Source organism: Lissotriton vulgaris, chromosome 11 (assembly GCF_964263255.1).
Source record: "Lissotriton vulgaris chromosome 11, aLisVul1.2, whole genome shotgun sequence".
Lineage (NCBI taxonomy): Eukaryota > Metazoa > Chordata > Amphibia > Caudata > Salamandridae > Lissotriton > Lissotriton vulgaris.
Window position 1 is genome coordinate 1,075,266,698 of NC_141699.1, and position 12,079 is coordinate 1,075,278,776.

Below are 12,079 nucleotides of genomic sequence, written 5' to 3' on the forward strand. Positions count from 1 at the left end.
ATGTGTCTGTGTGCCTGTGTCTGTGTGTATGTGTGTGACTGTCTGCCTGTGTGTCTATCTGTGTGTGTCTGTCTGTCTTTGTGTGTGCATGTCTGTGTGTTTGCCTGTGTGTCTGTGTGTGTGTGTCTGTGTGTGTATGTCTGTGCGTGTGTCTGTCTGTCTGTGTGTGTCTGTCTGTTTAGGTGTGTCTATGTGTCTGTCTGTGTGTCTGTCTGTTTGTGTGTGTGTCTGTCTGTGTGTGTCTGTATGTCTGTGGTCTGTATGTGGGTATGTGCGTGTGTGTCTGTGTCTGTGAGTGTGTCTGTGTGTGTGTCTGTGTCTATCTGTGTGTGTCTGTGTCTGTGTGTCTGTATTTGTTTGTCTGTGTGTGTATGTCTGTGTGTGTCTATATGTATGTGTGTCTGTTTGTGTGTGTCTGTTTGTGTGTGTCTGTCTGTGTGTGTGGGGGTATCTGTGTCTGTGTCTGTTTGTGTGTGTGTGTATATGTCTGTGTGCTTGTCTGTGTGTCTATCTGTGTCTGTCCGTCTGTGTGTGTCTGTCTGTGTCTATGAGTGTGTCTGTGTGTGTCAGTGTCTGTGTGTGTGCTTATGCCTGTCTGTGTGTGTGTGTTTGTGTCCATCTGTGCGTGTCTGTGTGTGTGTGTTTGTGTCTATCTGTATGTGTGTCTATGTGTGATTGCCTGTGTTTGTTTGTCTGTGTGAGTCTGCCTGTATGTATATGTCTGTGTCCATGTGTGTGTTTGTCTGTATGTGTCTGCATGTATAAGTGTGTCTGTCGGTGTGTGTGTGTATCTGTGTCTGTTTGTGACTCTTTGTGTGTATGTGACTGTGTGTGGCTGTGTGCTTGTCTGTAGGTGTGTGTGAGTCTGTCTCTGTGGTTCTGTCCGTCAGTGTGTGTGTCTGTCTGTGTGTGCCTGTCTGTGTGTGTCTGTGTGTGTCTGCATGTGTCTCTCTGTGTCTGTGAGTCTGTCTGTGAGTCTCTGTGTGTCTCTGTGTGTGTCTGTGGTTTGTCTGTCTGTGTCTGTCTCTGTGTCTGTCCGTGTGTGTCTGTGTATGTCTGTGTCTGTCTGTGTGTGCTGTCCGTGTGTCTCTGTCTATGTGTGTCTGTGTATGTCTGTGTGTGTGTGTCTGTGTGTGTGTCTGTGTCTGTGTGTCTGTCTGTGTGTCTGTGTGTGTGTGTCCGTCTGTGTGTCTGTGTGTGTCTGTATGTGTGTGTGTGTCTGACTGTGTGTGTGCCTGTGTGTCTGTGTGTGTCTGTGTGTCTGTGTGTCTGTGCGTGTCTGTGTGTGTGTCTGTTTGTATGTTTGTCTTAGTGTGCCTGTGTGTGTGTTTGTGTGTATATGTCTGTCTGTGTGTGTCTGTCTCTTTGTGTGTGTGTTTCTGTGTGGCTGTGTGTTTCTCTGTGTGTTTCTGTCTGTAGGTGTGTCTGTCTGTGTGTCTGTCTCTGTATGTGTGTTTGTCTGTCTGTGTGTGTCTGTGTGTGTCTGAATGTGTGTGTCTCTCTGTCTGTTTGTGTGTCTGTCTGCGTGTGTCTGTATGTATTTGTGTGTGTCTGTTTGTGTGTGTGTCTGTGTGTCTATCTGTCTGTGTGTGTGTCTGTCTGTGTCTGTCTGTGTAGATCTGTCTCTGTGTGTGCGTATTTGTGTGTGTCTGTGTGCCTGTCTGTGTGTGTGTGTCTGTGTGCCTTTGGGCCTGTGTGTGTGTCTGTCTGTGTGTATGTTTGTGTGTCTGTCTGTCTTTGTGTCTGTGTGTGTCTGTGTATGTGTGCCTGTCTGTGTATGTCTGTCTGAGTGTGTGTGTCTGTGTGTGTGTGTTTGTGTGAGTCTGTGTGGGTCTGTCTGTGTGTGTTTGTATGTGTGTCTGTGTCTGTCTGTCTGTGTCTCTGTTTGTAAGCGTCTGAGTATGTCTGTGAGTCTGCCTGTGTGTATGTATGTGTGTCTGTCTGTGTGTGTCAGTGTGTGTCTGTCGGTGAGTCTGTCTGTGTGTCTGTCTGTGTGTGTCAGTGTGTGAGTGTCTGAGTGTGTGTCTCTGTGTTTGTCTGTTTGTCTGGCTGTGTGTTAGTGTCTGTGTGTGTCTGAGTGTGTATCTGTGTGTGTCCGTATGTCTGTCTGTGTATATCTGTCTGTGTATCTGTCTATGTGTCTGTCTGTGTGTGTGTGTCTGTGGTTGTATTTATGTGTGTGTGTGTGTGTGTGAGTGCATGTGCGTGTGGTTGTGTTTATGTGTGTGTATGGCCATGTCTTCCCACCAAGCTCTTCTTGGAGGTGGGGGAAGGGGGCAAACAGCCATGGACATGTTGGAGGGGAGTGGGGTGCATGAGTAGAGAAACATCCACTCATGCCCTTAGAACATTTAAGAATTGTGAAGAATTCAGGCCTGCCAAAAGCACCTTAATTTTGACCCCATGATCTACAAAAAAAAATCTACTTTTTTACCCCATCTGTTTTTAGAAGAAATTGATAGTGCGCGCAGGTCATTACAGCCAGGCGTTTTCTTATATTAAAAATTGCCTTTTGATTCACATTTACAGTGAAACTATGCTATTTTCCAGCGCCGAGTTAGAACTTTAGTAAAATATGTCATTTTTTTGGGGGGGAGTATTGGGAGAGATTGGTGGCAGAGAAGGAAACGCAGTCTGAAGTGCATCTTATACCAGTTGAATAGAGTGCGGTTTATCGTACCTTCCAAAACCACCTTTTAAATCAGCCCGATTGGAAAAAAGCATTTCTAATAAAAAATAAAAATAATAACAGGCTTGTTAAAGGTGCGTTCACACCCCCATCGCCGCTATAAAATGTACATAAATTAAAGTTTTGTATGAAGGCAGGCGGGCGTGAACAAAGATGAAGGGCACAAACAAGCAGAGGCAGGCAAACAAAACAAGCACAGCACCGGACCATTCAACGTAAAAAAGGAGTGCGCCAAACACACACTATGTTAAGCAATGAGTAAAGCAACATGTGACCGGAGCAGTCGCCACCAAAGTCACAACACACCCAAAGACGGGACAATAAAGCAGCGTTTCACCAAAGAAAAGTAAGCAATTTTGACTTGTATAGGATGGAATAAATAGAAAGTGTTGTGCGTGGTCTATGGTACCAGAGTAGATACCCAAAAAACAAAAAAAGAGAGAGCTAGGACTGGTGGACGGCCGGCCGTGTCCCTTAATGTAATTTCAAACCAACTAAGACGGCCACGTTAAATAACGGTCTGACACAGTAGTGTCTGGCACCCCAAAAGCTTGTCAGAAAACCCTCACACACCAACCTAGTTGGTGTCATGCTTCATCATCAGGTTCCAGCTGAGTAGCTGAATGCTACTCAGCTGTGCTGCAACACCTGTTTACAGTGGAGCGGGTTTGTGGTTGAAACCAGAGTAGATACCCCATGCCTCGCAGAGCAGCGCATGCGCGCTGCTAGGCTCGACCTAAACAGGACAGAAGGAACAGAAAAAGGAAAAGAGGAAAAAGGAAAGATAAAAAGAAAGATGGCCAAAAAGAATGAAAGAGGAAATAAAAAATGAAAGAAGACAAATAAGAAAATGAGAGGGAAGAAGAAGCCAAAAAAGAAAGAAAAAATTAAAGGATGAAGGAAAAAAAGAAGGAAAATGTAGAGAAATTAAGAAAAAAGGAAAGAAGGAAAGGAATCAAGAATGAAAGAGTGAAGACAAGAAGGATGACGGAATGGTGGAAGGAAAGTGTGTTTACAGAATAAAATATTAGATATTGAAACCCAAATTACACCCTACATTTAAATAAAAGGGTTGCAAGTGTGCTCAGATTAAAGTCTAAAAATAGAGATAAAAGCTAAAGTTTGGTTTTCTTCCTGGGAGGACTTCATTAAAGTGCCATTGGTGAAACTAAGTCCAGGAAATAACTGCAGTCAGATAAACAAAAGCCACTCCAAAAATAATAAAAAACATCATTGGTAGGTTAAAAGAACTGATAAAGCTTGAAGGTGCCCTTTGCTTACTTCAAAGATGTCCTGTTATCACATCAGGCAACAATAAAGAAATGTTAATATAAAAAACAAAATCACTGGTACCAAAGTGAACTACTTTCTGTGCCGATGTCACCACGTGAATGAACAAATTGCAGGCACTCAAAGTGAAGTCAAATGGTGGCTTAAGTAGGCTGGCCCATTGCTCCATGCTGCAAGTGCTAGTGAGTGGAAGCAAAATGGAAGCACAATGTGAATGACACAACAACAGACCAACAGAAGTGGCAGAAAGCTCCTTTATGCAGGTATATTATAGATATTTTAGAAAAATCATAAGGTCTTCGCTAATGAGAGCCCTAAAAGAATTGCTTCATACCCTTGAACAGGAGACATCCATACATCAGGAATGAGAGATTCATTCAGCCAATGGTTGTGAATATTAAAGATCAACCTGGTCTCCTTCACTAAATGGCAACTTTTTCTTTAACAACCTTCTCCCTATATGGAAAGGGACTGCTTGCTGAAAAAAATGACACATTAATGTGAATGCATGGATAGAAGTCTGCTCTCACTTCTCAGGGCTCTGTTCATGAATTTGCATGGAGTCACAAAATGGCATCTGCATCATATATTTTAAGAAAATATGAATTAATTAGTATATCTATTGCAGAGCATAATGAAGGTGGGTTTGAAACCAGTTGGGTTGCCAAAAATTCAAGGACCCAATTACGAGTCTGGCGGTCCGAGGACTGCCAGACTCGTGGTGGTGGAACCAGCCACCGCTGCACTGGCAATCAGACCGCCCCATTAGGAGTTGGATGGTCAGACTGCCCTGGGACCCCCGGCTCTGCCAAGGAACTGCTGCTCCCTGGTTTCAGAGTGAAAGTCAGAAGCTGCAACATGCTTGGCGGGTCTGCCATGATCCCCCCCAACCACATTACGAGTTTCTGCTCCTCCAGGGTTTACATAGAGTTTCTTCCTCCATGTAAAGCATGGAGGAGAGGAAGCAAAAGGGGCCCTACAGAGCCCTCTGTGCCTCCACCGCATGTCGATGCACACAGCAGGCATAGCGTGTGCCCCCTTGTGTGCATTCACTTTGGTTTATGCATTGCAATTCGAGTCCATGCCATGCAGAAACCTTGTATTTTGGTCCCATTGCTGTGCCTTTTTCAAAGGCACCACAGCCTTCCAAGGAGGCATTGCCATGGGACCTCCATGCTGCCCCTTGCCAGACTACTAAAAAGTAGTGATCTGGCAGTAGCAACCTTTGGCAGTGCCATGGTGCAACAGTTTGCACGGCCACACCCTCGCTCCACCAAAAAGTCGTGATCAGGGCCCAATTACAAGTCTGGATGTCCGAGGATGGCCAGACTCATAGTGGCTCGGCAGATCCAGCCACCGCTGCACCGGTTGTCCAACTGCCCCATTAGGAGTTTGCCGGTCGGACCACTCTGGGACGACTGGCTCTCCAACAAACTATTGTTTCCTGGCTTTGGGGTGGCGGTCAGAGGCTGCAATATCCTTGCAAGGACTGCTGCTGTCCCACCAAGCATATGACAAGTTTCCTCTCCTCCAGGGTTTACTTGGGGGTTCTTCCTTCATGTAAGCCATGGAGGAGAGAAAACAATGGGGGCCCTCCAGGACCTCAAGTGCCTCCACCACATGTGGATGCACATTGAGGGGCATAACATGTGCCCCTCTGTGTGCTTGCACACAGGTTCCTGCACTGCATGGCCTTTCGAGTCCATGCTGCGCAGGAACCTTGTAGTGCAGTCTCTTTGATATTCCACAAAATACCAAGAACAATGGACCATTGAGCCAGGTACAGATTCTTGCCTAGTAAACAGATACCGATTAAGGCAAAGATATGTGTCTGATTACTCCTAACATAGCCCTGAATGCGCCTGAGGCTGAATAGACAGGGACATGAATGTGCTTGATAATTCCATCCAGGACCATGTACTGGTCTTTGAATGATAATATCAAGCATACCCCTATATGCATCCGACCCTCATGACCAAAAGTACAGATCTGAACCTGCTAATCCCACACATATCCATATATTCCAAAAATAACCACACACCGATGTGGGCCCAATCTCCCAAATCCATACATATTCAAATACTGATGTGAGCCTAATCTCCGCATACCCAGACAAAACGATGCACAGTTCTCAACATGATCATCACATACATATCCATATATTTCAAAGATAACCACACATAGATGTGAGCCTAATAACCCCAAGTCCATGTATAACCATGTACAGATTTGAGACTAATCTCCACACACCCATAACCAGGTACAGTTCTCAACATGATCATCACATACATATCCATATATTTAAAAGCTGTAAAGGCATGTGTGGTAAAGGCATTTTCATGGTAAAAACGTGTGTGGTAAAGGAATGCGTGGAAATGGTATTAGCGTTGTAATGTCCGCCTTGTAAATGCATGCGTGGTAATGGCATGAGTAGTTCATCATACATCCCAATGTACAGATCTGAAATCATACCACAAGGCAATTCGGACAGCCCGTGCTGCCTTCTACGCTTCTGAAATAGAATCCAGCTCAAACCCCACAAAAACTATCTTTCAAATAGTGCAAAAAATACAGAACGGAGCCAAACCGGCCAATTATATCACCTCCACGCAACAATGTGAAGATCTAGCTACCTTCTTCACAGACAAGGTGAAGAAAATTTACAATACCTTCACCCAGGACATCCCAGGATACGTTGACTCTCCTAACGCCACCTCTGGAGAGGCAAGACTCACTTGCCTACCCGCCATCTCCAGCGATGAACTTGCCAAACTCTGTAGGAAGGTGAAGTCGGGTGCACCCACAGACCCAATGAGACCTAGTCACTTTCTAGGAGCCTTGGAATTCTTCCTCCCACCCCTTACCGCAATTCTGAATCTTTCATTTGCTATGGCCACGGTACCCATCTGCTGGAAACAGGCATGGGTAACCCCGATTATAAAAAAACCCTCCCTAGACCCCGCCAAACCAGAGAACTACCGGCCTGTCTCACTGCTACCTTGGGTCGCTAAATTAGCAGAAGCCCACGCGAATAAAATACTCAGTGAGTATATGGCGGAAAATAACATCCTGGACCCCTCCCAACATGGCTTCAGGCCGGGCCATAGTACGGAATCCGCGCTCCTCACCTCCACTGAGAGTCTGCGGGAAATCATGGACACTGGTAAAAGTGCCGCGCTGATACTGCTTGATCTTAGCGCGGCCTTTGACACGGTGTCCCATGCCATCCTACTAAAACGCCTGGAACACATAGGAATCAAGGACTCAGCTCTCCAATGGTTTCGGTCTTTCCTAACCAGCAGATCATTCAGGGTATCTGCCCCCCCGTTTATCTCCAAACCCCAAGACATAGGACAAGGGGTCCCACAGGGCTCAGCTCTCAGTCCCTCCCTATTTAATCTATACATGCAACCTTTGGCGGAGGTTGCTAAGAGATGGGGCCTCACAATGGTGTCGTATGCTGTCGACACTCAGCTAGTCATCAGCCTTAGTGAGACCCCCTCCCCGGAGGCCACCAACTTCAGGGATGGACTGTCTGCCGTCGCCAAATGGATGACAGCAAATTGCCTCCAACTGAATGGTGGCAAAACCGAGGTTTTAATAATGGGGAAAAACAGCAACTACTGGAACGATTCATGGTGGCCGCAGTCCCTGGGCCCAGCACCCCCTCCAAAAAATTTAGTAAAAAATCTGGGGGTGTGGCTGGACTCGACCCTGAGCTTCCAATCGCACACTAAAAAAGTCGCCGCAACATGCATTGGACTACTGAGAAGCCTATACCCCATCCTAGGCTACTTCGACTCCAAGACACGACAACTCATAGTACAGTCTACTATCCTGTCTAGACTGGACTATGCGAGCGTCCTGTTGCTTGGAGCCAATAAAGCTGAGATAAAAAGATTCCAACGAATCCAGAACTCGGCAGCTAGAGCGATAGTAGGCCTTCCAAGAAGATGCTCAGTAAGAGCGACTATGTACAGACTTCACTGGCTGCCCATAGAAGCCCGTATACAGTTCAAGGCCCTCTTATTTGCCTTTAAGATCCTGAAGAATGAAGGCCCAGAGCTGCTCCGTCCTCTGATGACCCCCTATAAACCCAAAAGGAACCTCCGGTCTTTGGGGCAACATCTAGCTCTGATACCCCAGACGAAATTTTGTCGCATCGGAGGTCGCTCCTTCAAGCTCCTGGGGGCCAAGCTGTGGAACTCCCTCCCTCTCCACATCCGCGGCATGGATGATTTGCTAGCCTTCCGAAGAGCGATTAAAACTCATCTATTTCCCGCTCCGTAGACCCCTCTTTTTTGCATCCAGTAGATTGTGTTACGGTTCTAGCGCCGGGACGCCCCGTTGCTGGGGCAGCTGTTGCGCTCTACAAAACAAGTAACATAACATAACATAACACATAACATAACATATAATCACCCTGCACTCATATATAACCATGTCCATCTCGAAACCTGATCACCCAAACTCTTACATATCCATCTTCAGATATGAGTCTAATCACCCACTACATACATAGATCTAGTCTGCTCCCACGTTCCCTTGCATCGCCATGTACTGACGTAAACCTGATCACCTGGTACCCATATGCAGATCTAAACATCATCATCTAAACCGGTTGATGAAACTTCCTGGTAAACTGAGCACGGGGGCTAGTGATATCAGGGTCAGACCGGAGACTGAGGATCTTAAGTCTTTTAGAAGGAAGCACATCCCATATAAATCCCAAAACAGGACTTAGAATAGCAACGTTTGATGCATTTACTTGACAACCATGTACACATTTGAGATTGACCATATAAAACAATAGGAAATAAGAACAGATGTGAAACTGAACGCAACATATGCCATGGACCCAGAAACTGGTCTAACACTGACTATCTGAACCCCTGTGGAAGCAAGTACAGGTCTGAGGAGAGCCACTTCAACCCAAATGGAGACAATAAGAGTCCCAATGCTGACCAGTTCAAAACACCTGAAACCAAACCCTGGTCTGAAGGTGGTCAACTTCAACCATATGGAACCAAGTACAACTTCACATATACACTGTACAATCAAGTAAACAAATTGCAGATGTCTTCAAGGTACATGTAACCAACCAATGCAGATGTGATTGTCTTTCTCCTTCACTGCAAGTGCAAAACCTTTTCTATTGTGTACATGAAAAGGTGGTTTATGGATGTGTGAGCTATTATGTAGCCTTTGGTTCTGATTTTACTTGATAGAACACAATGGAGACCTATTAATTTTGAGTTATGAATTATCGCTACCTTCTTGGTAGTTCTGGGAATGGTCAAATCATAATCTGCTCTAATTATTTTAGAAGCTGGGCACAGGGAATCTGTCTGACCCTTACTTCGAAGCAAAGAGACTGATGAGATTGTCCTGCCACACTGACGTCACTGTTGGGAAAAAGCAAACCGGTGGAGAACTAGTGATGATAAGGGGAAGATGCCAATTCTTCCCCTTGGGATGTGCATGTTGAGGTTAAGGGTTGGGAATGAAGTTGGGACATGCACACAAGTTAATCAGCCCATGTTTGATGCAAACTCTTTCTCTGTCAGTTACACAATGAACCCTACTAATTCCACATATACGGTACCTGCATGAGGAAGTCATATCGAAGCTCAAATTTCATGGTCCACAGGTTGCCGATGATGGGGAGTGGTGTTGGTCCGGGGGGATACTGACTCCTGGACCATTGAAGCTTGAAAAACTGTGCAGCAATTAAACTCAGAACAAAAATCAGTAGTCCTACACTGATTGGCAACATGGTGTGCTCCTTCACCCTGTTCTTCAGCTGCCACAACTCAGGTTAGATTGTTCCTATCACTTTCCCTTATTTCTCTTCCCCTTGTATCCTGTATTTTTGCTTAGCTACAACTTGTTATCTCTGCAGTTTCCTTTTCTTTCGCTTTGTCTGTATTAAATAAATATCACTCTATTTTGCCTGTCTCCTCCTGCTTCTCTTTACCCTCTTCCTCTCCTTTGCTCAAGAATTATTCTAATGCCTGCTTCTAATAATTACAAATGTCCCCTTCACTCCCTCTCTCTGTTTAACCAAACTTCTCAAGACTTTGCCCTATGACCTTCGACCCCTTCCATCCACTCCTCCCTCCTCTGCTGGTCACTTTCTCTAGCTTTCAATATATCTAAATGTGCCTCACAGGCTCTGCTCTTTTAAAGCCTCTGGCACAGTCAAAATAATCAATGTGTACCCTTTGCTTCCTCGACTTTGTCCTTTTGTTTTTTCCAAATCACATAGAGCTTTATCGCCCACATTTCATAACATTCAGTGCTTAATAACATCCTCAACCAGGTGTCATGATATACATGCCAACTCCCAACATTGGCAGAGACACAGCTACTGGCAATAAATCAGATATTTCTCAACACTTTTGTTTATTCTATTTCTCCTTTATTTTATTTGGATTCTGTACAAAAGATAAAAAACATAGTGCATGATTGTGATGCTTTACATAATTTTACAGAGCATATAACTAACTAAAAAATCTACCCTGGTGAAGACACAGAAATGACTCTTCCAGAATAGCCATATTTATCTAGATTGCAACAAATCCCCTAGAGCCACAGTTGCTCGCAGCATAGGCGCAGACTAGAACCGGAAGCAGCATGGGGAGATGTTGGATAGAAAAACTGTGTCCAGTGTGCAACATTCACAGGATGGCATTTACAAAAGATGGAATGACTTGCATGGGAAACATGGTCACTCTACCCTTGGTCCTACCAACATTCTAAAGGGACAGGTTCAGGGTCTCCCACGCCCATGGGAGAAGGAGATTTTGGGGAACCTGCACACTGAAATCCCTGTGGGTCTCAAAAGGACACTGGTATTAACTGTGGAAATATGTCTCAGGTGTCATATTATAGTTATTCGTAGTATCCCTTCTTGCTGTTCAAACATTTGTAAAGTACTACACTACATGTTCTATATATACACTAATACTAGTTGACTGTGTATGGTAATCCAATCACAATATTAGGTCACAGCTCAATGACTCCCTCTTTCTACAATATAATTATAATTTTGGCCCTAGTTTCATAGACTGTCTAGAAACTGCTACCACTCAGTCTGGTTGGACATCACAAACACAAATAAACATTAAGGGGCTTATTTACAGGAGGCCTGTGCCACCGCAGCATCCCGTTTGTTTGCATGATCCGGTGGCACAAACCTCTCAATCATATCTATGAGGTGACACAAAGCCCCCCTGCATGGCTTTGCTGGCCTCATAGATATGGTTAAGGCAAGCACCACAAAGCTCTGCATCGCCTTACTCTGTGCCAAGGAGGCGTACCATTGGCACTGCGGTGGGTGTTTACACACAACACCCATGGATTTCGATGCTTTCCCACATTCACAAACTCGCATAAACATGGGGCAGTGTCAAAACCTTACCCCACTTCAGAGCAGGCGTAAATGTTTTCATTTCTCCTTGCTTTTTCCTCTTTCCATTAGGGCTGTATTCTGCAGCAAACATAGAATGGGGGAAAAAGCTTAACAGTATTATTTTTGTGTAGGAAGGTGCCCCTCCTGTGCAAAAACAATCCTGCTTGTGACCAAGGCACCCTTGCACCAGGGTGCCAGAGTGCCTATGTTGGTGCAGGGCAGAAAATGGTGTACTAGTGCAGGGAGAAAGGACAGGATAAATACGGTGCATTCTGCCCTTTCAAATATTGGCATAGGGCAGCACAGCAAGGAGACCAGTGGTGCTATCCTAAGCCAATTCCTCATTAATTAAGTGCTACATTAAAATTTTCAACATTTACTATGGCCAATGTTAAAGTGTATGACCCTAAGAGCAGCAGGAGGTGAAGTGGCACACTTGCACATATTTGCTAGTATATGAGCTCTGTAGGGCTTGGCCTTTTTGGCTAAAGTTCCCTAAACTTTTTACTTTCCCCCTAGAACATTTTCCTGACATAGGGTTGCCGATTTAGGTGCTTTGGGTACTTTGCCACTGCTGATCAGTGTCAAAGTACAAGTGTTCCCTATGTAAAATGTAATGGTAATTGGTCGGCCATGATTGGTATGTTTGCCTTACTAGTAAAGTCCCTAGTGGTGTGCACTGTGTG

General features: G+C 45.1%; 1 protein-coding gene across 1 annotated transcript in view; it reads right to left on the reverse strand.

Annotated features, from left to right (window-relative positions):
* LOC147684140 (cytochrome P450 2J2-like) overlaps positions 1-9,905 on the reverse strand; it is a 95,232-nt gene extending 85,327 nt beyond the window's left edge. The window contains exon 1 of the mRNA XM_086944530.1: positions 9,585-9,905. Coding sequence (XP_086800656.1) covers positions 9,585-9,755 — 171 coding nt within the window. The 5' untranslated portion in view covers positions 9,756-9,905. The remainder of the gene's footprint in view (positions 1-9,584) is intronic.
* Positions 9,906-12,079: the final 2,174 nt, after the last annotated feature.